Source organism: Plecotus auritus, assembly GCF_963455305.1.
Source record: "Plecotus auritus genome assembly, chromosome: 4".
In the NCBI taxonomy this organism is placed as follows: Eukaryota; Metazoa; Chordata; class Mammalia; order Chiroptera; family Vespertilionidae; genus Plecotus; species Plecotus auritus.
The window spans coordinates 184,074,074-184,098,515 of record NC_137775.1 but is presented as its reverse complement, the minus strand read 5'-3'; the positions used below and the strand labels follow the sequence as shown (position 1 = coordinate 184,098,515).

General features: G+C 59.5%; 1 protein-coding gene across 9 annotated transcripts in view; it reads right to left on the bottom strand.

Moving 5' to 3' along the window:
* ADCYAP1R1 (ADCYAP receptor type I) overlaps positions 1 to 22,384 on the bottom strand; it is a 42,298-nt gene extending 19,914 nt beyond the window's left edge. For 2 of the 9 annotated variants that reach the window (XM_080663738.1, XM_080663739.1), the window contains exons 1-7: positions 22,037 to 22,324; positions 13,347 to 13,478; positions 11,812 to 11,917; positions 5,633 to 5,740; positions 2,881 to 2,901; positions 1,822 to 1,863; positions 437 to 549 (exon numbers count right to left, since the gene is read on the bottom strand). In XM_080663738.1, the coding sequence (XP_080519864.1) occupies positions 437 to 549; positions 1,822 to 1,863; positions 2,881 to 2,901; positions 5,633 to 5,740; positions 11,812 to 11,917; positions 13,347 to 13,397 (441 nt within the window). In that variant the 5' untranslated portion in view covers positions 13,398 to 13,478; positions 22,037 to 22,324. Of the gene's footprint in view, positions 1 to 436; positions 550 to 1,821; positions 1,864 to 2,880; positions 2,902 to 5,632; positions 5,741 to 6,814; positions 6,925 to 11,811; positions 11,918 to 13,346; positions 13,479 to 21,600; positions 21,738 to 22,036 lie in introns of those variants that run through there. The other 7 variants (XM_080663741.1, XM_080663736.1, XM_080663735.1 and 4 more) reach the window with 6 other exon arrangements.
* Between the last annotated feature and the right edge of the window lie 2,058 nt (positions 22,385 to 24,442).

Sequence of the window (24,442 nt, the reverse complement as noted above, 5' to 3'; positions counted from 1 at the left end):
TGGCTTCCTGCCCTCTGCAGTGTGTCTGCTCTCATCAGATGCTCCATAAATGCTTGTTGAATGCAGGAGCTCTGAGCAATCCCCTTAGCCTGGAAAAGGGTCCAGGAGGCCCCCTGCTGGGCCCAGCAATGACTCTCCTGCTGCTGGGCCACAGGAAGGCTGGGTGTCCCAGAGGAGTAGCCGGGGAGGTGGGGGTGCGTGGTGAGCACCGCAGGAGCTCAGGCAGCAAACCGGTTGCTTCTCCATCCAGAATGAGTGAATGAGAGTCATGCCCTTCGTGCATCCGGACCCTGTGGGTGCTCATGCATGCTGCCTGGGGACCTGAGATGCCTATCATCCTACCAGGAGTCACAGCCTCTGCTAAGAACTCCCTTCCACCCGCCTCCTCAACCCCACTCCCACTCACTGCCTCTGGCCGGGGGAGGCAGACACTCACCTGGTCCCCAGACTCGGATTCATTATATTTATCAAACCCACAAGCGTCGAAATAGTGAGGGAAGGGCTCCGACCAGCCGTCCTCCGTGCAGTTGCGGCTCACCACCCTCATGCCTGCCGTGGAAGAACGCAGGCACAGAGATGATGTAAGAGGCCCTGACATTCTTATTCGAAAGTTACTCCACACATAGGGATTCCTGGAAAGCACGGCCACCTAGGTTCCTGAAATCCTCCACTGTCTGCGGGGGAGGATGGGGGGGTGGGGGAGGATGGGAAGGATAGTAACTGTTGATGGCTCAAGCTGGGCCTTTACAAAGGGCGTGGGGATCGGGGGAGGTGCAAGCTGCTCTCTTAACAAGGGGAGAGGGGACTGGCCCGAGCGGGAAGACTGGCCTCCACGGTGCCTGGGATTCTGAGTCCTGTGACCCAGGGCAGGAGGGCGTCCGCAGGCCCAGGGAGAGAATCGCTTCTGCTCACGACTCCAAGACAACTGCTCCTGCTCCAGCTCCAGCACACCCCGCTCAGCTGCTAGTGGCAGGCTCCTCCCAAGCCCCCGTGACCACCTCTTCAGAGAGTCCACGTGTCCATGGGACCATGGCCTTGGCCACATTCCTCCCCTGCCTGGGCCTCATCGCCTCTCCGCTTTTCCCACATCAGGGTGGTGGGAAGAAGAAAGGGAAGTTGCTTCACAAAACAATTTTTTAAAACGTGTCCTGGAGGTACACGCTCTTTCCGTCCTCTTATTCTCCTTCTTTACGTTTCCTTTTAATAACACAGCGTGGGCCCAGAACAGCAGAAGCCGCTACGTTCCGAACTCTGCCATGAACTGGCCACTCTGTTGTACTGCCCTCCAGATGGCTCTCCCCTGCAGCAATTCCACGGAGGACAGGACCTCAGGGCCCAGCTTCTCCAAGTGGGCGTCTCCCCAGACCAGCCCATCAGCATCACCTGGGAGACTGCCTGGACTGCACTTCTCAGGCCCCACCCCAGGCCTACGGGATTAGTGACTCTGGGTGGGGGCCCAGGAATCTCGGGTTTTCACAAGCCCACTGGGCGATCGTGGCCACCATGCAAGTGTGAGAACCAGCACTCTATTCATGGGAGTTCCAAGCTGTCGGGGGCCACCTAATCCAGGAGGTTTTTATTTGGAGTCCACGATGGGGCTTAGAGATCTGTGTTCCCCTAACAGCGTATGCACGGTGTTCTGTCTGGCACTTGAGGACAAATTTCCACGGAGAAGATCCACAGCTTATCAGAGAAGGAAAAGGAACTGCCAGAGGCCACACAGCCACAGAGAGGCAGAGCGAGGCCTGCTAGAGGGGTCCCCCTGCTCACACGTCAGCAGATGCCCCACCTCTAGCCAGCAGGTGGTCGATCCCAACGTACCTGAGAAGTCCAAGGAATTAATATCTTCAAAACCAAACTCTCCTGCAAAACACAGACATGGGCATGAGTCAGAACACCCGGCCATCAGCTTGCCAGGGCTGTCCACTGCTGGCCCTCCACGCGGGAAGGCCAAGCTCCCCTGGTCTGGAGGACGAGGGGCGGGGTCTCAGCCTAGCACTGCACTCACACCTTTCTGACACACTGCACATCTTATTGGCCATCCCATTTGCTTTGTATTTCTACAATCTAATGATGCCGATGACTCAGTTCTCCTCCCTGGACCACAGGAAGTGGAAATGGGACATTGTCATTGGTGAGAGGGCCTCCCCCAGAGTGAAAGAGGAAGGAAAAGGGATGACTGGGCTTTTTCAAGGACAAGGCAAGGAACAGCCACTCACATCCTGGGCCTGGGGTTTCCTCTTTGGTGCTCACCCCTCCAAACCACTCTCATCAAAGAGAACCCAGAACTTCAAAGACTTGATCCTCAGACCTTTTTCTCTTTCTCTCCCGACTCTTTCTTCCCACCCCGACCCATGCGGACTCTCCTACTAGCAATACATCTCCATTTCCCCTCTACTTCTCCAAAGCCTGTTCCCAAGGCCCAGCTGACATGCCACCTCCTCCAGGACGTCTCCCTGGACCTTTACATTGTTCTGCCCGCATGCGGCATCCTGGGTCTCTTTTGTTCTGGAGCTTGCTGTACATTCCAACTCTGCAGCCACTGGGGATGTCAGTATCTGTGTGGGCTCACGCATACACTCAGGCCTGCACATATGCATGTGGCGGGCTTGTTAACCCCTCCCAAACAAGCTCATGAGCACCCTGAGGCCAAGGGCTGCATCTTCCATCTTCCTGTGTCCCCCCACCCCACCTGAAGGATGGCCAAAGGGGAAGGGGGGGTGGGGAGAACCTGGTCCCTGATAAGCCTCTCATTCCACCCCACCCATTCCCAGCAGTCAGAGCTGGGCTCCAGCTAGACGGACAGATGGACAGATTATCAAGCTGGGTGGGCAGATGGACAGATGAGCAGCAGTCTGTCCTCTCCAGGGTTCCTCTTACCGATGGTTTCTGTCTCCCAGACTGAAACAGAGAAAGGGAGAGAACGCAGAGGTGAGTAAGGGCTGAAGTGGGGTCTGCTCTCTCTCTGGGCCCCAATGCCTCGCCCTCCTTCTTCCCCACCACACCCCAAACACTGGAGCAAGGTTCTGCTGGGGCCCAGAGCCATGAGGACTACAAGTGGGGGCCGGCCAGACACTGGAGACATCTACCTCTCCCTCGGGAACAGGACACAGTTAGAGAAATGAGCAGAGGCGTCTGAGAGCAGAGCGTTCTCCTGTCGCTCCACAGCCTGCAGCTCCACAGCCTGCAACGTAGCAACCACCCCCTGCACGCCAGGGGCGGCCCTGGGAACCCAGAGCTAACATGAGAAATGCCATTCTCAACTTTCCAAGTCGCTGACTGCAAGTCTCACTAGTTCAGCTGTGCGAATGGAGATGCTAAGAGGCCTGCCTTAATGAGCTATTAAGAGTCAGGTGTAAATAACACTCCTTGTGCAACTGCCAGAGGGAGGGATGGCGCCTGAAGGAAAGGTTATCTCAAGAAGATCTTATTTTGCTGCTGATTCATTTTGCCTTATTTTTGTTGTTGGAAAGAAGCAGTCTTGCCATGGTGCCTGACCCAGAGAAGGTGTTCAGTAAACTTGAAGTAGATGAATGAAGGGACAGGAGTCCGTGAACGGAGGATGTGATTAACCTGGCTTCTAGAGGAAGGAATTAAGAGATCGGGCTGCATCGCGGGGCTGCCACATGCCTGACGTCCCGCCACTCACACTGCACTTCCCTCCTCTGCTCCTCTTCCAAAATTCACCTCCTGTCCTGTTCTAGACAGCACGTGGTCACGCCCAGTCCCGAGGTGTCAGGATGGGAGAGTTCGTCTGCCACCCTCCTTCTGGGCTGGCAGGAGATCTGGAAGTAGGCGGTGTGGCTAACAGGCCCCAGGAGGAGAAGCCGGGGAAGGGAAGGGAGGTGGGGGGTACTGCAGCTACACCCTGCCTTCTCTGGTCTTAGGATGGAACCCTGAGACACAGGCCTGGCACCCCAACAGGCTGCCACTGTCTCCCGCAGGCACCTGCCATCCAGGCAGAGTCAAGGTTGGCAGGACTCCAGGAAAATCAGACTTTGCCTCTATCTCAGGCAGGACAGGGGACGGGCGGGCAGGACTCTGTAGTGGACTGGGGTCTGGGAACTCTACTTCTAGGACATCAACCGAGGCCTCAGGTAAAGGAGGAAGCGAGGCCCAGGCCTCAAGTGACCTGTGCATGACCACACCCGTGACTCAGACCCTCCTACCCACGAGGCCCCTGCCCAGGGCTCAGTGGTCAGCACTGGCCGGCACCATCCTCAGAAAACCACCTGCCTGGAGCCTCACCCCAACAGTGCCCTGAGCTCACCTTTGACACACACGGGGATGCAGTGGAGCGCCAGGGCCTGGCTCTAGGCCAGCCGTGGGCAAACTACGGCCCGCAGGCCGGATCTGGCTGTTCTATCCGCTTCTCTTGCTCTCCCCTCCGCTCCTTTACTTTGAATTTATATTAGTTCACACAAACACTCCATCCATGCTTTTGTTCCGGCCCTCCGGTCCAGTTTAAGAACCCATTGTGGCCCTCGAGTCAAAAAGTTTGCCCACCCCTGCTCTAGGCTCTTCCCCGGGTCTCAGTGATCTGGCCAGACACCACCTTCTTTGGGAGCCCACAAGGCCTCAAGTGAAGGCGGAAACAATCTCACACCCAAAGGAGAGATGTGGTGTCAGACCGTTCCCCACAGAGATGTGGTCACCACGGCCTGGGGCCTGCAGATAGCCCGCTGCTTTCTCCCCGCCCCACCGCCCTATATCCTGAGCCACAGGGCCCATCACTGCCCACCCCAAGGTTGCCCACATCAGCTGGGGCCCCTGAGTAGCTCCAGGGCACTGCAGTAGCCCCCCTCCCCCCCGCACACACACACCTGAACAGACACGCCGCAGGCTGAGCTCCTTACGACACTGCACCCACCCAGCCTCCCCTCGCAGGGAGGGAGCCATCAGACACCCCGGCCGGCATCTGCAAGCCACCCGGCTCCCGTGTGCCCAGTGTCCTCCCACAGGCAGCCCCAGCTCCTCCTCTCCTGAGCCCGCATCGCTGCCCGCGGTCAGCGAGGACCAAGAACACACTCTGCTTAATGCGCACGAGTGCGCCTGCCTGACGGTGAGGGCCGGCGGGCCCTGTGCCTGGATCTGAGTGGTGTGTGCACGTGTGGACATGGGCGAGTGTGGACGTGGGGGAGCGTCGTGTCCACTGCCTGAGGGTGTCTCCCTGTGTGTCTCTCTGGGCCTCACAGTGTCTCCAGATGAGTGATGATGGCAATAACATCAGTTAACCATCACCACTGAGTATTAAAACGTGCCCAGTCCTGCCCTAAGTGACTCCCCCGTGTATCACTCGAGTCCCCAGTGACCCACCACATTCCTATTTGACAGACTAGGGGACAGAGGGGTGAGGGCCTCGCCCAAGGTCCGCAGCAGGGTGAGCGATGGAGGCCGTGTGTGAGCCCAGCTGTGCCCCACCCATGATGACACACCCCCACGTGGACCGGGCAGCCATGTCTGAGGGAAGCCTATGTGTCCCCGTGTGTAGGGGGCGTGTGGTTCCATCCCCGCGCCCCTGGGAACAGCTATCAGCCTGTAGGGCAGCGGTGCTTGTATCCCAGGGAGGTCTGGGCCCATGCGGGGAGCGGGCGGGCTGAGCGTGGCCTGAAGAGGCCCGGGCGAAACCCACCTTGGTCTGGATCGAAGATCTGGAAGAACTTGGGGCAGTTGACCAGGACTATCTCGCCCACGTGGGCGGGCTTCCAGCACGTGATGTTGTCCCACATCCCAGGGCAGCCTGTGGGGAAGAGAGCCGTGAGCCAGGCCCTGGCCGCGAGCACCTCAGTGGGCTGGTCCCCTCAGTTCCTGGACGGCCCTAGGCCCAGCATCATGGGCGTGGGGGAGGGGGGCGATGGGATGGGAGTCCACCAGGAAACGACGGGGAGGAGGGCACCCTGTGGACTTCGTTCACTGCGGGGGGGGTGGGGGGAATGCCAGAGCAAGTGCCCGTAATGACCATGACCAATCAGGACAGAGAGACAGAGGAGGCGGGGGGGAAGTGACAGCAGAGCATGGAGTGTCAGGAGAGGGTCCGCATGCTGCAGAGGGGTCTATACACATGGGTGCAGAGAGGGCCACTCTGCCAGGTAAGGCACAGCCAGTGGAACTGACCTCCTACCCCCACCCCTCCAGCCCTCACCCCCCCACCCCCCTCCCCACCCCGGGGCTGCTGGAGGAGTAATGAGTTCACACAGTAAAGCTCCCAGCGGAGTGCCAAGCTCACTCCGTGCACGCCCCCTGCTGTTATCATCAATAACTTCACGTCAATTAGGTGTCCCTGGGAATCATTCCCTGGAGAGAGGCCTGGGCAGGGACACAGACCCGAGGCCTGCACGGGGAGAAGGCCAGCGGAGGGCCACCAACAGGTCACGGAGGAAGCCTGGGCAGAGAGGGGCCTGGCAGGCCCCATGAGCTCTGTTGGGTGCTGTGTGGACCAGAAGTGGTCTGTCTCTCAGAACTGAGACCTGGCTATTTTGGAGTTCATCCCCCATCACAGTAACCGATAGCATCCTGCTCCTTGACCGACCAAGTCTGGGAACTGGAAACACTATCGAAAGCTCAGAGGGCTCTGGCGGGCGTGGCTCAGTTGGTTGAGCATTGTCTCAGGCACCAGAGGGTCACCGGTTCGATTCCTAGTCAGGGCATATGCCCGGGTTGCGGGGTTTCTGGCTCAGTCCCCGGTAGGGAGCATGCAGGAGGCAGCTGACCGATGTTTCTCTCTCAGATGATGTTTCTCTCTCTCTCCATTCCTCTCTCTCTAAAATCAATAAAGCATATATTTTTAAAAAAGAAAATTCTGAGGACCACCAACCAAGAAGGCAAGGTCACTGGGGCCACAGGAAAGGAACCATGTCCCAGGTCTCACAGCAGCAGGCCAGCCAGTGATGGTTCCCACCGCCCACCCCAGCAGGGCTCCAGCCGCACACGCCTGGTTGTGACATCGGGACTTGAGAAGGGATCCAGCAGTTCAGCGTGGGCTGCGGGGCCCCTGCTGACCAGGAACAGTCATGGAGCACGGTCACGTCCAGCCCATGTCCCAGGTGCCCGTTAACAGATGCTCCCTTATCGTGGAACAGCGGGCCCTGGCACAGCCAGCTGCCACTGCCAGCTGACGTTCCTGAGGCCCCGGGGCACTTCAGATGGAGGTGAGGAGTCACAAGGACGACAGGACGGCGAGGGGTGCGGGGCTCCGGTGAGGATGGCACAAGGAAGAAGGGGCTCGCAGGGTGGGGTCCCAGGCCTGGAGGCAGGGCAGGCGATTCATTCTCTTAGCTATTTTCTGAGCTCCTGCCATGTGCCCGGGCTGCAGAGGTGGAGAAGACATTTGGGAAGTTTGCATCTGAGGGCCGAGTGGGCGCGGGCAGGGTGTCCCTCAGCCTGCACGTCGGCCACGAGACGGAGTTGTGTCTACTGCAGCCCAGGGCTCACTGCGTGACTCTGGTGAGTCTCTACCCTCCACCCTGACTCAGTGTCCCTGTATGCACACTGAGGGCTGGGTGTCTCTGAGGGTGCTCCCAACTTGGAGCAACGAGAGCTCCAATCAGGAACAGAGATTTCACTCGCCATCCGCCAATGCCCAGAAGCTGGGGCGCCTCTCTGGCCCCACCGCCAGGACAAGTGTCTCCCAAGGCACATCTGCCAAGATTCCCAATAGGCAGTGAGGTGAAGGTCTGGAGTGCAGAGGGGAAGTGGAAAGGAGGGAGAACAGGGGGTGGTCAGCACAGGGATGCTGCTAGTATATGGGGCCGTGGACCTGGCTGACATGTCTCAGGAGAAGGCATCGATTTGAGAAGAAGAAGAGAGAAGAGGGCCTGGCCCCAACAAAATAAGGCATGCCAACAGCAGAAGAGCAGCTGGCGGGGAGGACTGGGGAGGGGGGGCCAGAGGCAGGAGGAAAACAGGAGAGGTGAGTGACAGCAGCCAGGAACGCGTGCTTCCAGGCGGCAACGGTCCAGTGCATCGGCCACTGCTGAGAGGCTGGGAACGTTCCCTCCTCTCCTCGCCCCTGCCGAGCAGGTCTCTCCACGGGAGACACCCCGCCTCCCTATTCCTCTCCTGCTGTAGCCCAACTCTACACTGTCTGCCTGTGCCCTCCTGGCCCTGCCTCTCCCCCTCCCCCACAGGCCTCTATGGAACTTGGTCCGAGGAATTCAGGCCAGGGGAGGGGATGCCTGCGTGGGGGGAGATGTCCCATGTCCGGGGCGGCTCCCACTCAGCCACCCACACAAAGCAGCAAGGAGAGGCAGCGCCTCGTGACAACAGCGGGAGGAAAGACCACTCGGGCAGGCTGAACAGAGAGGACGCGGGAGCCATTAGCCTCAATTGGAACAGAATGAGGCGCTCATCTCGGGTTGTCATGGTGACGATTCTGTCCAGTTCCACAGTGTGTTCAAAACCGTGAGAGCAGAGGCACCGCAGGGGCTCACACAAGGCACAGTCGTCCCTTTGAGAAGCCGCCGAGGATGCATGGGTACACTGAGCCCCCCATTTTAGCATACAGCTCGAGGGTAAAGCGTGATTTCAATTGACTGAAAGTTATTTTTCCCCTCGAGCTCGGCGGCTCTCAAGGTGTGGACCCCAGACCAGGAACACCACTGGGAATTCGCCAGAAATGCAGATACCCAGGCCCCACCAGACCCACTGAGTCAGAAACTCTGGTGCTAGGCCTAGGCATCTGTGTTTTAACAAGCCTTCCAGAAGATTCTGATGCAGGTTCAAGTCAGCTTTGGGGGGCGAGGGGTCACTGCAGACCCCACTCCTCCCCCACGCTGGGCGCCTGTTTAGTCTCACAGCAGCTGGGAGGTGCAGGCAAGAGGCTGATTCTGCTCCAAGGATGGGAGCCTGGGCCCAGCCCTGCAATGGTTCCCTCCCCAGGCCTCTCCCCTTCTGGGGTGGGGGGGAGGGGGGAGTGGCTGGGACCAGGCACTGTGCACCCTGGACTGGCCTCAGAGGCCGTGTCAGAATAGCAATGAGCAGGCTCTCGTCTTCTGTACAAGTCCCCTTCCTCTGTCCCTGCAAGGGCCGCCCCTCTTCCATCTCCTCCAGAGTCTGGGGGCCCCCGAGGACCACACCTGACCGGCCCTGCTTAAATGCAGGCCAGGCCTCCAGGCTGACGGAAGCCTGCAACCCTGCAAAGGGGAGGTTCTGGCCGGACTCACATGGGGCAGCCAGGCTGCCTGGGAGGAGCAGAGAGCAAACCGGCCCGCCCAGCAGGCAAGGCCTGTGACCTGCGTGGGTCCGGGACCCTCGGGAGTGGAGAGTCAGGTTCCCACGCCCAGGGGTCCTTCTTCCTTCTCTCTGGCACAGGGCACTGCAGCACAAAGGGCACCCCTGGCTGGGGCCGCAGACCTGGGGCCTGTCCCAGAGCTGGCTCGGCCCTCGGTGTGACTTGGCCAGGGACTGCCACCTCTGGCCTCAGCCTCTCTGAGTGTCACGTGACAGAGCTGGACTCCATGTTGTCTTGAGTCCCACTTAGCATTCAGAGGTTTGGAATGAGGGACAAAACCACTAAACACAACTCTTCAATCACGGTCCCAAAAAACATCTTCAGAACATGCCGAGGATGGTGCAGACAGAAGCGCCGGGCCAGGGGGCTTGCTCTCGCTCTCCACCACCTTGCCGGTGCATCCTCCTCCTTCACCTGCCTGCTCGGCTCCCATGCCTCCCCAGCCTGACCCTGTCCCTCAGCTTCCCCCTGGAGGCCACTATGCACATTACCACCTGGAGTTCTGTGGAGGTCCTGGGACCAGGGAGGGACAAGGATTTAAGGGGTGCAGGTGCCTCTGTGTCTTCATCTGTAAGACAGGGGTAGTAATAGAGCCTGCCTCTAGGTTGCTGCAGTGGGAGAAAAGCAGTAGTACAGTGCCTGGCAAATGGAAACCCTATAGAAGTATTGGCTAATATGGTTCGTTCCACCTGCTCATTTGAATAGTGGAGCTTCTGAGGCACAGAGCAGGAAAGAGGATCCCCCCTCTTGCTGTTGTGGTGCCCCCACCGAGGACGTTCTCCCCACCCACCCACCCACCCCTCAGCTCTCACCTGCCGTCAGGGCCTACTGGTCCCTAGGGCCTAACTCAGCGGTTCTCAGACCAGCTTCTGGTCAGCGCCGCCTCGGAGCCTTTACAGTCACGATGACTGTGAGGGACTGTGGTTCTGGTTTGGACTATAGCGTGAGCACATTGTCCTAAAAGCTCCTGGTAATTCTGATGGGCAGCAAGGTTTGAGAACCACGGACCGAGTATAAATACCGTCTTGTCCATGAACCCTCCCAGAATTCCTCTCTTCCTCTCCTGAGCACACCTGGGTGCAATCCTCTCCCCAGCACCTGCCTGCCCCCTCCTGGGAGGGTGTCCATCCTCACCTCCGTCTCACGCTCACGTCGCCCCTGGGGGCTAGCCTTCTTGTGCTTCCCCAGCTGGGGCTCCACAAACTTCTGTGCAATAGCCCCGCCTCCCACCTCTACCCTTCCCTCCTGGATGCTTCTTATGCCCCATCCCACATGGCCCTGACTCCTGTGATGCAGGAACAACGGCCCCGGGGCTAGGAGGCAGGACACCTGGGCTCCCGGTCCACCTCACGGCCCCATTTCCCATCCCCTAGACCAGAGCCTTGGACCAGATATTATTTTGGTCTTCTGCAGCTGGGCACCTGTTTGGGGCTCTTGCCTCAGTTTCCCTGGCTGGTGAGGCCTAGAATCCACTTCCAGCCTCGGTGAGGGTTAAGCCAGAGCTCGGCTGGAGGGCGGGCGAGTCCAGCATGGCCGGAGCAGCTCCATTAGCAGTTAATGTTCACTGTCTGGCCGGGGAGCTTGGCCTGGAGGGACCGTTACACATAACTGGGCTGCAGATTAATCGAGTATTTAAACAGATGGTGCTCAGAAGAGCTCCCTATAAACAGGGAGGATCCAGAGGGAGAGGTGGATCCTTCTAGTCTGGGAAGAGAGCGCCACCCTCCAGCGACTGAGGTGTCAGTGAGGCTGGCCAGGCCTCCGGGGATGCCCCCACCCCCAAGTCCCTGGCTTCCCACACAGACCCTCGCCCTGGTCGCTGGGAATCGGGAAGTCCAGGGTGCCCTTTCCCTGGGGGCCTCAGTGTCCTCTCTGCAGAGCGAGGGAGTTAGGAGGAGGGGGCCACACAGGACCCCTGGTTCTCAGCCAGGGCCACGCCACTGCCTGGGGACATTTGGAAATGTTACGAGGCATCCTGGGTTGTCACTGGGATCAGGGGAGCCATGGCATCTGATGGGGAAGCTAAGGCTGCTAACTCTGCTGCCGTGCGAGGCCCCTCCCGCAGAGGAGGCAGCACCCCGCCCCAGGCTAAGGGCAGCCCTGGGAGAAGTACTGCCCAGACAGGCCGAGGCAGGGTCCCCGCTGCTGCCTGTCTCTGGCTTCTGGTGGAGTGAGCGGAGGAGGTGGAAAGGGCCCCGCACCTCCTGCTTGGGGTTGCCCACAGCTCGGGCGCCCGCAGCAGCTGTATCCCTGCTGCCGCCAGGCCCAGGCCGCCTGCTCATGAGCTCTCTGACAGCCAAACCCAGCTCTAGCCCAGCCCCCTGGGATCTAAGGCAGCTATACCCAGCCACCCAGAACAGCCCTCCCACAGGGAGGCATCCAGGGCAGGCTGTCCCCAAGGAGGGCAGCCCTGCGTCGCTGCCCAGAGCAGATCCAGGACTCCCCTGCCCCACAGGGCTCTCTGAAGGACCCAGGGACCCGTCCCCTCCACCTTTCTTCCCAAGGTGGCCGCAGGCTGGGGCACCAGTTTTAACGGCTATGCATGTGCTGGGATACCATGTCCTCCCCGCCAGCCTGCTCACCAAGGGAGGAGGCGTTCAAGCCCATCAGCTCGTTGGCCTTCCGGATCTTCTCCAGGCACAGGACCTGCTCCTGCTTGAACATGCAGTCGGAGTGCATGGCGGCCGTCTGCAGGGAACAGGAGGGATGGTGGGAGGGAGCAGCAAGGCTCACTATAAGCACTTTCCCTAAGCCCTGGGGCCAGGGGGGAGGGGCAGAAGCAGGATGAGGATAGTGACAGAGACTTCAGGGCCAGCAGGGACCCTGGCATCCACTCTGTCACCGACACCACGAGGTTCTTTACCAACTCAATGTGTGGCCTTGGGTGGATCCCACCCTGACCCTGGGCCTCAGTTTCTAAATCTTATAAAAACAGCAGCAAGCGCATATATAGCACTTTACGACCTACATGTGCTATTCCGTCACATACTATATGTGTATACATATATATCCAGAGGACAAGGTAGGCAGTATTTTTGCCGTTTCTCATTTTACACATGTGAAACTTACGCCCAGAGATGTTAAGTAACTTGCTTAAAGCCACACAGCTTAGTAGACTATACAGCCAGGATTTGGCCCCAGGCAGTGTAGCTCCAGAGGCCACAAGGCTACTGTTGCACTTTAGGGGGGCCAGCAGGGGCTGAGGGAGAGGAGGGGCTGATAGCTCATTGTCTCTCTCCTCTGGGGGCTGGGGAAGGAGGTACAGGTGAGGGAGCAGTGGCAGCATTCCGTGGGCCTATGAACCACTCCCATTTACTCTTGCCCCATTTTACAGAAGAGGAAACTAAGGCTCACAGAAGCTAAGAAACTCCTGCCCAAGGCCCACAGCTGGTTAGCGGCAGAGGCTGGATTCATGCACAGGAGCAAGTAACTTCAAAGCCCTGGCGTGGCTGTAGCCACTAACTCAAAATTCGGGGGCAGGAGCAGTTCAGTAAGGGGATGTCGGGAGCACGGAGGCAGGCACAAGGCATCTGAGCGGCAAGGGCCGTGCTCGGTCTAGCCCCGACTGTTCACAGAGGTGCAGACGGCTTGCAGGGTGGGGGACAGGCTGTCTGTGGCCACATGGTGAGGCAGGGCAGAGGCGGGGCTCGGATCCAGGGCTCGGAGACCGCTAGAGCCAGTGCTGGTGTGAAGTCCCAGCTCGGGGCGGGGGCCAAGGCCTGGAGCCCTCCCCACTGCCCTCACTCTGGGAGAGACATGAGCAGAGAAGCAGGCTCCTGAGCTCTGAGCTGGAACAGGGGCCTGGGGTCAAAGAACCTTCTGCAGCCCGGCCAGGGTCCTGCATGGTGCGCAGGATGCACAGCTCAGAAGACTGCCCCACGTCAGCATCGCGATACATTCGTAAACTGTGTAAGGATTTCTGGCCAAGTCAGTTGAAGGTCTTGAGGATGGGACACCCTTTCTAATTCACAGAAGTGCTGGATGGTCCAGTGGGGATGCTGGCAGAGATACCAGCTGAGGGCACCCAAAGACAGGGTTCTCTGGGGTGGGGGCTCAGGTGAGCTGGGGGCTCCAGCTGATGGGGGCGCGGGGATAGGGTATGGACCTGGGGCCTTACCAGAGGCAGCAGCAGCAGAGCAGCCAGGGAGGCCCATATGATGCTGGCCATGGCGCTTCTCAGCCACAAGGAGGCTCAGGCCAGCACCACTCGCTTCCCACTCAGAGCAGCCGCTGGTCAGCCCCAAGGTGCCTAGGGTTCGAAAGAAAAGAAAGGCATGAGTCCTGCGGGACAGCCTGCCCTCCCCCCGACCGCCTCCCCTTCCTGCGGCAAGGCTCTCAGACTCCACGGGGAACCCCTCATGCCTTCATCCAGGCTGTTCTTTTTTCTCTGTCCCACAGCCACCTGCTGAGCACCCACATCGGCTAGGCACAGGGCACAGGGTGGGAGCACACGGGCGCAGGCCCCCACTGGACCACTGGGACGTGTGGGTGGCCTTCTCCATGCGGCAGGCGCTGCCTCCCCCATCTCTCTCCACAGCGACAGCTTTAGCTGTCACACGTGTGCCCGCCTGTCCCTCTTGCTCAGGTGAGGGCACGTGAAAGTTCCCACCTATGGAAGGGGCGGCAGTGACATGGGCCACTTGTCCAAACAGCATCACACACTCTCACCCTGCTCCTACGCCAGCCGTGGGCAAACTATGGCCCGCGGGCCAGATCCGGCCCGTTCGGCTGTTCTATCCGGCCCGCGGAGCCGAAAGAGCGGAGGGTTCTCTTGCTCTCCCCTCCGCTCCTTTACTTTGAATTTATATTAGTTCACACAAACACTGCATCCATGCTTTTGTTCCGGCCCTCCGGTCCAGTTTAAGAACCCATTGTGGCACTCGAGTCAAAAAGTTTGCCCACCCCTGTCTACGCCCTTCCCAACGCCAGACCCACCCGCTTTGACAGGGCAGCCAGGATAACCCCTGAGCGGTGGGGGCAACACTCCGGGGGGCACCAGGATGCCTGGGGGAGCTCCTGGAGCGGGGCCACCCCAGCTCCAGGCTGCTGCGTGAGAAAGGAGCGCACCTCTAACTTGCTCACTCACGGAAGGCCGCTTGGTTCCAGCTGCCGCGCTGGTCCCCTAACCCCACGGCCTCCTGCGCTGGCCTCCGCCCGCTGGGCCTCCAGGACAGAGCCCTCACCGCCGACATGCACAACACAGTGGCAGCCGAGGGAGCGGGGCCTCCGCGCTGCCGGGGCTCCAGGTGCTCCAGGTCCTCCAGGCCTGAGGCGGACAGTGTGCGGGGAGTCGGGTGAAGAGGCTGGGGCGGCCCGCCAGTGGCAGGGGATGAGTCTGGTCTGCCTCTAAAATTGATCGTTAGCACATAGTCCCATCGACCCGGGAACTCCGCACCTGGAAGTCTCTATCCTGGAGAAACGTTTGCACGCGAACAGAAATTGGCGGCAACGTTACTCACTGCAGCACCACTTACAACAGCAGCCACACAAAGCATGGGCCACAAGGCCTCCATCCCGCAGGCGCTGTGAACAGGCCCGGCACAGCCATACAATGCAACACTGCTCAGTCATTTAAAAAGTATGTTTATTACGATTCAATTACATAATGATTGAGTAGGCCCGTGTCAGGGTCACCCCTAACCCACAGGTGCCTGGTTCAGGAGGCCCATGGGGGCTACATCCGGACCACTAGCCTTGCACACCCCACCCGTGGGCAGATCTGCTGTTACCCTAGGGCAATGGTCAGCAAACTCATTAGTCAACAGAGTGGCAAACCGTGGCTTGCGAGCCGCATGTGGCTAGCGAGCTGCAGTTTGCCGACCACTGCCCTAGGGCCATTGTGCCCAGGCTCTCTGCCCACCCATGCCTCCCTCCCTTCCTCTTTCTCTCTGCCCCTCCAAGCTGCCCTCAGCCCCTCCACGCTAAATTGGGGGGACAACAAGCACCCAAAGCAGAAAGACAAATAGCCACAGGCAGGCTCCATGAAAGGGGCCCATCGTAGCCCCCCGCTGCTCTGCCTGCTTAGGGCCCACTCAGAGACGCTCAAGGAGGCCTTGGTACCCCCAAGAGACGCTCTGAAAAGCCCAGTGGCCAAGGGGAAGCCGGCCCAGCCCCTGCCCTGTGGTTCAGGAAAGACTACCCGGGCTGGGCAGTCCCTGGCCAGCACCCCTGGGTGCCAGCTGTGCACAGGGCTCTCCCATCCCTGCTGTCACAGGCTGCCTCTGGATGACCTGGCATTAGCGGTCCCCAGAGGCTCGGTCACCTCCACTATCCCTGGGGAGCTCCAGGCCCTGTCTGACATGCCTGGCGGGACCACGGGAAAGCCTGGCCCACCCTCAGCACATGCAGGAGGCTGGCTCTCCCCGCCAGCAGAGGGCTCCGAGGAGAACCATAGGCAGAGGTCTCTTGAGATCTGGAGCTGACTCTCTCGCACGTAGGCCAAAGGATGGTGAGGTGAAAAGTCAGGGAGGCCTCCACGCAAGACAAGGCCTCCAGTACCTCTGTCAGCCCCTCTGGCCCAGAGGCCAGCAGCCTGGGCCGACTCTGGTCCCAAGATGCGCTCTGACCTATTAGCCCTGCGCTCAACCTGCCCTCTCTCCACTGCCCCCACCCCCGAACCGCTGAGGTGTGTTTAAAATGGCCCTGCCCAACTGAGCAGGGAGCTCTAGGGCCCGGGCGGGCGTCAGGGCTGATTAAAGCTCTCCAGACGACTCTCACATAGAGCAGAACCATGAACCTGTTTAACCTTCATCAGCACCAAGAGTGCGAGCCCCGAACGGAGAGAGGCTTCCTTGGCTCTGGCTGTTCTACAGGGCAAGCAGGTGGCAGCTGGCAAGCAAGGGGTTAGTGTATTGAGGACTGGCTGATGCCCGATTCTCTCTCTCTCTCTCTCCCACACACACACACACACACACACACACACACACACACACACACAGGTCCACAGAGAAGATCATAAAGACATTTATCCCCAGGGCACCCACTTGAAAGCATCAACACAAAATACATACAAACAGCCCTGTGTGGAATACACAAAGGAGGAGAGGAGGAGATGCCTTCAGGGGCTGACAGACCACCACACACACACACACACACACACACACACACACACACTTTCCCAGCAATGCAGAAGCACGCTCACCCAACCGAGAACAGAGATGTGTGCCGATGCAGTCGCACTGGTATGTTTATCAGACCAGTGACAGGTATCATAACACACACTTACACACACTCATGCGCAAAGGCACTCAGCTATGTAGAGGCAACGAGATCTGTCTGGATTCTGATGCAGGAGGGACACACGCAGACATACGCATTCCAGGCCTGTGCATGTGCACACACACATGTTCACGCGGGGAGGCGGACAGGCAGGTGCTCACCCCGCTCCCGGCAGGGCAGCTCCGCAGCCACCGCGGCAGTGGACTGAACACACGCTGGAGACCCACTACCCCCCAGCGCCCTGCTTCGTCACCGGGCTGCTCAGGCCACGAGGTGAGCCAGGAGCAGGTGGGGCCAAAGCCCAGGGACACAGGGTGGACGGGTGGGATCCTCTCAACACGAGCCTGCTGTGGAACTAGACCTGGCCAGGTTCCCGATTCCCACTATTGTCCCCTCTCTCTTTCTTTTATTGAGATGTAATTGATATGGAACATTATATTAGCTTCAAGCATACCACATCATGATTCAATAGCTATATATTGCAAATGATTGCCACATAAGTCGGGTAAACATCCATCACCTAGTTACACAATTTTTCCTTGTGATGCCAACATTCATGATTTATTCTCTTAGCCCACTGTTGTCCTCACATATTCACCCTCCCCCCACTGCATCCACCCCTGCCCAACTGGGTGTGGACACACCAGCAAAAGCTCCCAAGCCCTGGCCTTCCCACGCCCCCACCTCCACTGGGGACCTCAAGGGTCACTGCAAACTCTCCAAGATGGCGACCTCTCAGCCCCTCCCAGCACCCTTGCTGGACCGCTCTCAGAGTTTACAATATCAGACCACCTGCCCCAAACCTGGTACTCCCTGGGCCATGCAAATGGCTCTTCTGTCCTGTAGATGCCACACTGGGTCCGCCAGCCACCGCCCTGCCAGCGGCTGCTGCTCCTCATCCGGACTGCCTCCCTCCTCTGACTCCCCCCAGCTGCCAGTGACCCCCTCACAGGTCAGGGCCCTGCTACTGCAGCCTGGGGTGGGACTTTCCCCTTCTTCAGGGTGGGCGTGGGCCCTTTGGCCCAGCCACACAGTGGTCAGGATGACCTGGTCACTGACCTTCCCAGGCTCGCTCTTGGGTCCAGGCTCTGCTGGGGCAATTTAGCACCTGATCTGAGGACAAGAACCCCTATCTCCTGACATTTACTCTGGTGGACTTAGGGACAAGCCACTTAGCTCTTCTGTACTTCTATTGGATTATCCGTAAAATGGGAATAATAGTAATATCTACCTCATAGACATTGCTGTGAGACATCAACCAATTGATATAAGGGAAACTATGGCGTCTATAGTATTAGCCTGGCTCCCAGTGAGGACTATACATATGCTAACTATTATTATTCTCTTACCACTTGCGTTCAGCCCTGTGTCACATCCAAAATGGAAACAGCAGGCCAGCTGCACCTTTCTTTACTAATGACTAACATTTATTAAACATTCAGTATGTGTCAGGCGCGCTTCCAAGCAATAAGTACTCATTAACTCGTTTCACCTACTCAAACCTGTGAAGTAGTTACTAGCATTATCCTCACTCGATAGCTGGGGTCACTGAGGCACAGAGAGGCTACGCAACGTCCCTAAGGTCACACAGCAAATACGTGGTAGAGCTCGGAAGTGAACCCAAGCCACCTGGCTCCCAAGGTGTGCACTCCATCCCTCCGCTCCTACTGCTGAAAGGAAGATCAGCTCAAAACCCACTGATACCCCACGAGTGGCCCTTCTCACGCCCTTGGGGACTGGTCAGGCCTGCTGCTGCACCCTGCCCACACTTCGCTCCTTAGGAAGATGCAGCTATAAGCACAGCATTTCCGACCTCAAATGGACTTTAAAAGCCACCTCCCAGTGGTACTGAGTTACCTGTGGGGAAACAGGCCAGAGAGGGGGCGACACTTCCCAAAGTCCCCAGTGCAGAGTGTGGCCCCCCAGCCTGGCAGGAACGGGTGTGTGACAGATATCTGGGCTGGAAGGGAGTCCGCTTCCCCATCCAGATTCGGGGAGGCCTGCCCTCCTCAGGCCCCATCAGCACAACGACAGACCTGGGTGGGGAACTGACAAGAGCAGCCGAGTCCTCGGATGAGCCACTTTGCCAGACACACACACGAAAACAGCATCATCCGTCAGCACACCGGGCCAGTGGTGACTCACCGGGCTCCCCACTTTCCTCAGAGACCCTTCAGCCACCCCCCACTGCCCCACGCCCTGCAGCACCCTTTCTACAGCACCGCAGCTGAAGATGGCCCTGCTCCTGGGATGGGACACTCCCCCCTCTCCAGCAGGTCCCTGGGGAGAAGCTCTACTATCTTTCCAAAGTGTCTTTCCAGGCATTCTTTAGCCTCCTGGGCGCCCCCACAGTGGAACAGCAGCACCTCACCCCCGCTTCCAGGGGGGCACACAGGTTTCCCTGTGGCCGCCCTCCTGGTGGAGGCGGGCACAAACCTGGGCACAGGGTGAATGGGAAAGGAGGCTCCGGTGAACCCCAGGGATGTGATGCTGGTTTGTTTTCAGTCCTGAATGTGGTCTCCAGGGGTCCTCAGAGTGGGAGATCCATCACATGGACATAGTGGAGGCCCGTCTGGGGTGGGGCGCTCAGGCCAGGTGGGGAGCCTCTCCGAGCACGGACCCATGAAACAGAGGGGCCCTCTGAGCTCCAGGCTGAGTGGAGGGTGGCATCCCAGGCTCCCCCCCAGGGAAGCTCCAGCCCTTAGCACTCAGCTCCTCCATTCTTCAACCTCTTACACCCCCTCTCCCTTCCAGCCCAGATCTTGGCAGCCCCTCCGGCGGGTCAGATCCAGCCCGTCACCCCGTTTTGGACAGCCAGTGAGCCAAGAATGATGTTTACAGTTTCAAAGGGTCAGGAAAAAAAAATGAAAAGACTCCCATTTCACGACACATGAAAACTATGAAATTCAAAATCTCAGTCCATAAATAAGCTCATCAAACACAGCGATGCCCATTTGTTTCCATAGCATCTGTGGCTGCTTCTACGCTGCAACCGCAGAACTGCGTGGCCGTGACAGTATGTGGCCAGCGAAGCCTCCAACACGGACGACCCGGCCCTTTGCAGAAAGGTCGCCAGCCCTTGCCCTCGTCTCCTGCCGCACGCACTTCCTGCATCCGTTCCCGTGCACCTGGGCTTGCATTAGGAGGATTCTTGTGACCTTCCTTGGGCAAACGTCGGGGTCCCAGGTGCATCTAGAGCCCCAGGGTCCCTTTGTCTTTCTGCTGTCGCATGTTCTGTGCCAGCTCTCTGTCAGGTGTCACGGGAAGCCTCTATGCTTCCCCAGCTGTGTGTCACCCCCTCTTTGTGTGTCACTGTGGGGGTGGCTGTCACCATGGGCCTGTGACGGCATCCAGGGCTCGGTACAAACACATCGCAGTTGATTTGCTGTCTGCGTGTTGCCTGGCAGCTGGACCACTAGGCCCAGCCATTCAGACTCCAGACTCGGATTCCTCTACCCTCCCTGAGTAGAAAATCCCCGAGGCAGCCCTGTCTGGGGCACCGGACTTCGGTTCATACACCTCCTGGGTGAGAAACCCACTGTCACGCAGGTGTAGGGGTCATGCTGGGTGCCCTTCCTGGTACTGCGCTGAGCCTTGGCTCTGGCCTCTGGCAGACAGCACGAGGCGTCTGTCCTCTCCTTCGCCACTGCCAGCCCATGGTCAATGAAATCTTCCTCCCCGGGAGGCCAGAGACCTGGAGACCTGAGGCCATGTCCCCAGAAAGAAAGCCACCTTCGCGCCTGTCTCTCCTAGCCTCTTAGTTCCATATGCTGACGGTAAATACCCATTTTGTGTGTTTGCTTATTCGACACAAATTGAGAGAGTATCCCAACGTAGGGGCATGGCCGAGAGGGTGGCCGCAGGAGAGAAAATGGGTTCTGAAGCTTTCTCCAGTTTCAACCCCCCTGCCAGTCTTTAGCCTGATTAGCCCTGAGAATGCAGAAAAAGGTCCTTCCAGAGACTCCCCAAAGCCATGTCCCCTCATTGTGAAGAGGGGGGCAGACTCCTGGGACTTGTCCCAGACACAGAACCACGGGTGAATTGCCCATGGTGGGGGAGGAAGGGAGGGGCTGCCTCCCTGGTCACCCCACACACACTTGTTGATGGATTGGTTGGCAGATCTGGCCCAGGGCCTGTCTCTAATTTATACATTCAAATTTCGGCTTGTGTCCAGACTGGCACCTCTGCTTGCCCTCTCCAAGGTCAGTGGGGATCAGGAGCCCGATTCATCTGTACCTGTGGGCTCTACCAACACAGCCCACCTGCCCCCAGCACCCAACTCAGATTGGGGCCTCCTGGGAAAATCTGGGTGCTGCTGCTACCCCTCCCCCACCCACCCCCACCCCCCAGACTCAAACAGTGTTGCATCCCCTTCTGAAGTCCACGGCCACTCAAATGCCTCTACCTTGGCCTTCAGGACGCTTCTCCGCCTGGGCCCAACGGCAGCCTCAAGGCAGGTAGCTCTCCACAGATGTGTGTAGCCCCATCCATCTCAAGCCCCCTTCACCCAGCCCCCCACCACACAGGGCTGCTCACAGGAAAAGCCAAATGCATGCGTGTGTTTTTTGTTTTGTTTTTGCCTGCGTGGGTTTCCAGGGCTGCGTGGGACACTGTGAGGCTGGGGGAGGTGGAGAAAGGGGAACTGACGCACTTTCATGAAAAGCATGCACATGGCCTGGAGCGATAGCGGGGATCAACCCCCCTCCCCCAGCACCTTCCAAAGGAGGCCTGAGCTCCTTCCAGGGGCCAGGCTCCACTCCCCAGCTCCATGTGAAATAGAATCAGCTTCTGCTGGGCTCTCTTCTGGGCGTCTAGCTCCATCCATTGGCACCCTGGCCCCTTCTGATGCCCCAACTCGCCAGGATGAGGTCCCCTCCTCCTACCCCTGCCGCAGGAACCTGTGCCTTTAAGGCGGCAGCAGGGGTCTCGGTCAGGCCCACTTCAGCCTGGGAGGCAGGTGCCCTTCTCCCACAGGCCCCGATGGCGTTTCCCAGTGGGACCACCAAAACCATCCTGACCCAGCCCCTCCACGCTGCGGGGAAACCGAGAGGCAACAATCCCAAATGTGTCACCACAGCGGGGCATTCTATTCTGGCTCCTATCCCACCTCCTACCGAGCACATCGCTTGCTCAGCCCTCAAACCTCCTGAGACCTGCGGCATCCAGCACCCGGGGACCCTCAGCGTCACCTTCCCAGTTCACGCAGCGCGTCCTTGTGCCTTGGGAGTAGAGAGGCAGGTCCTATAGGTCCCTCTGGCCGCAGTGCGTTCCCAACCCGGGGTCCTCTCTTCTGGCACCGGAAGGGGAAGGGGCGAGAGGTAGCTAGGTTGACCCCACCCCCTAAGGGCTGTAGGGATCGGTCCCCCCAAGCACAGCCCAGACATTGGGGTGGAGGTGGGGGTGTCAGACTGTCGCGCTGGAAGGGAGCAGTGACGGGAGGGGGCTTCATTTTAGATTCGGAGGCTGGCCCCGCGCTGCCCTGGCCCGCTCTGGAGGAGGGGGTCCGAAGTCCCCGAGGGGCGAGGATTCTGGGGTCTGGGAGGGTGGAGACAGGTTGTGGAGAAACAAGGGCATCAGGGCGGGCCTTACCTGCTCCCGGTGGGGCCTGCGGGGATGCGGGCTGCTGCGGGTCGGCCCGGGGCAGACTCCGCGGGGAGGCGCGCAGCGGCGAGTCCGCGCCCTGCGCCGCGCAGGGCCGGGGAGCGTGTGCGCCAAGGAGTGCGCGCCGATCCCGGGTGTCCGCGTGCGTGCCTCAGCCGGCCGCCCGTGGCCGTGGGTCCCTGCCCGGAGGCGTGTGCGTGTGCGTACGTGGGGACCGCACTCGCCTAAAGCCGCCGCTGTCACCGCCCGAGCGCGGTGGCCCACGCCGTCCCTCTCCCGCCCCGCGCGCACGCCGCCCAGCCCGGTCTGCCCTCCGGGAGAGGCGCCGCCTCCGCCAAGCTGCGGGCAGGAGGGAGGCGACAGACCACCACCTCCCCCCGCCCCCCTCCCCACGCGCTCCGCCGGCTGGGGCTGGGGCTGGGGTGCAGGCCAATGGGCGCCCGGGGGAGGGCTTAGGCCGGGAGCGGTGGTAGGTGGGGAGCGGGACCCCGCCCGCCGCATTCGCCCTGGCAGAGACACCAGCGAGAGCTGATAGCTGCAAGGCAGACCCTGGAGGACAGGATGCGGGGGGCCACTCCCCCTTTGTCGCTGGGGCTTCCGAGTGGGGCCTTCCCCAGGGTTCACAGCCCTCCTTTTTATCCTCCCCATGATATCCAGAGCGTGAAAGCCCTGTTCTTTCTCCCTCCCACACCCTCACGATTCCGTGTCTGCTCCTCCTCCTCCGCGAAGCCTTCCTTACCCGGCCAGTCCTGACTCTCCTGGGTCTGTGTCCCCGCAGCCCGGCCTGAAAGATCAGCTGGCTTTGGGGAGCCTGCCTGGGTGTCATCAAATGTGATCTCCTGGAGAAAGCCTCTATGTTCAGAAAAGTGGTAGGGACACACAGGGGGGCCTCCCGCAGCTTAAATGACGCAGCTGTGGTGTCAGACTCCTGGCTCGGGTTCGCAGAGCCTGGCTAGCTCAGGAAGCCTGGGCCCCGTGGCTGGATGGCTTTGAGCCTCAGCTTCTTCCTGTGCCTTGACATACCCCATAGGTTTCCCTGAACTTACTTATCCACTGGAGAACAAATGCCTATTGCTACTCATACAGTGATCCTACTGAACCTCCTCCCGGTATGGCTGGGTAAACCGAGGCTTAATAAAGAGAACTGAACAGGTGATGCAGCCAGATCGGTGGTGGAGCCAACTCTTGAGAACCCCCTCCCCGACAACGTATTCACCCTCTGCCCACCCCACCCGGCCATCCCTGCTCTGGTCACTGCCCCACACGTCAGCATCCCAAGAGTCCCGCGCGCACGCGCGCACGCGCACACACACACACACTCACACACACACACACACACACATTCATCTTCTGCAACCAGGCTCTGGCCTTCCCCCTTTACATCAGCTGTTGCCCACCCTCCCTGTGGGCCCGAGTCTTGCTCTGGCCACCTTGCTGAGGAAGTCTCGGGGAAGAGGAGGGATGCGTGACTGGGGTCTTTCCTTAAGGATCCCCATCCAACTGAGGAAAAGAGGACCGGGAGATAGAGCAGGAGTCCATAATGGAAACTAGAGGAAGTTCCCCGGGTCCACACAGTGGGCCGATGGTTTCTTTTTACTGCATAGTGAGCCCTGGCCCCGCTGGTACACCCCACTGCTGGGTGTGAGCACCAGGACTCACACGCCTTTCTGTCCAGGAGAGCTTCCCGGTCGAGGAGAACATCAGTCCTCTGCATCAAAAAGAGCGAACCCCTTCTGGGAAGAGGAGGGCCTGGTGCTGTGCTAGAGTCAGACACACAGCTAGGACTTGCCTCTGGACCTGGCTTGTTGCCCTAACCCCTGGGAGCCTGCTTCCTTCCTTTGGACAGCCCTGGCATTGTGAAGATCAAATGAGATGCAGAGTGTGAACGTGCTCTGTAAACTGTGAACGGTCCTTAGAGGGGAGGGGAGGCTGCAGGGGCCTCAGAGTCAGGAGGGAGGGAAACGCGGAGTGAGGAACGCGGAGGGGTGGGCAGAGGGGGGGAGTGGAAGGCAGGGTAGAGATCAGTCCAGTACGGCAGGCCAGTCCACCTGGAACTGTCCATGCGGCTGGAGGCACTCCAGCCTTGGCTCTGAGGTTTACAATCAGTTCCAGGTTCATTCCCTTTTCCCCCCTCTGAGCTCCCCAGGTCCCACAGTGGGTCCTGTATCCCGTGCACTCTGTCCTGCGTCGCAGATGTATGTCATGGTGTGGGCGGTGAGCAGGCTGGCATGGGCACGCCTTCCTGTCTGCCTGGGCAGCAGCCGGCCAGGGCAGAAGCCCAGCCCTGCTCTACTCACAGCCTTTCCGTCACCTCGCCTCGCTTTGCTTCACGGCCCCGGCCAGAGGGTGAGATCCTGGCCGAGCACAAGCAGGGGGCAGTCAGGGCTCCAGGTA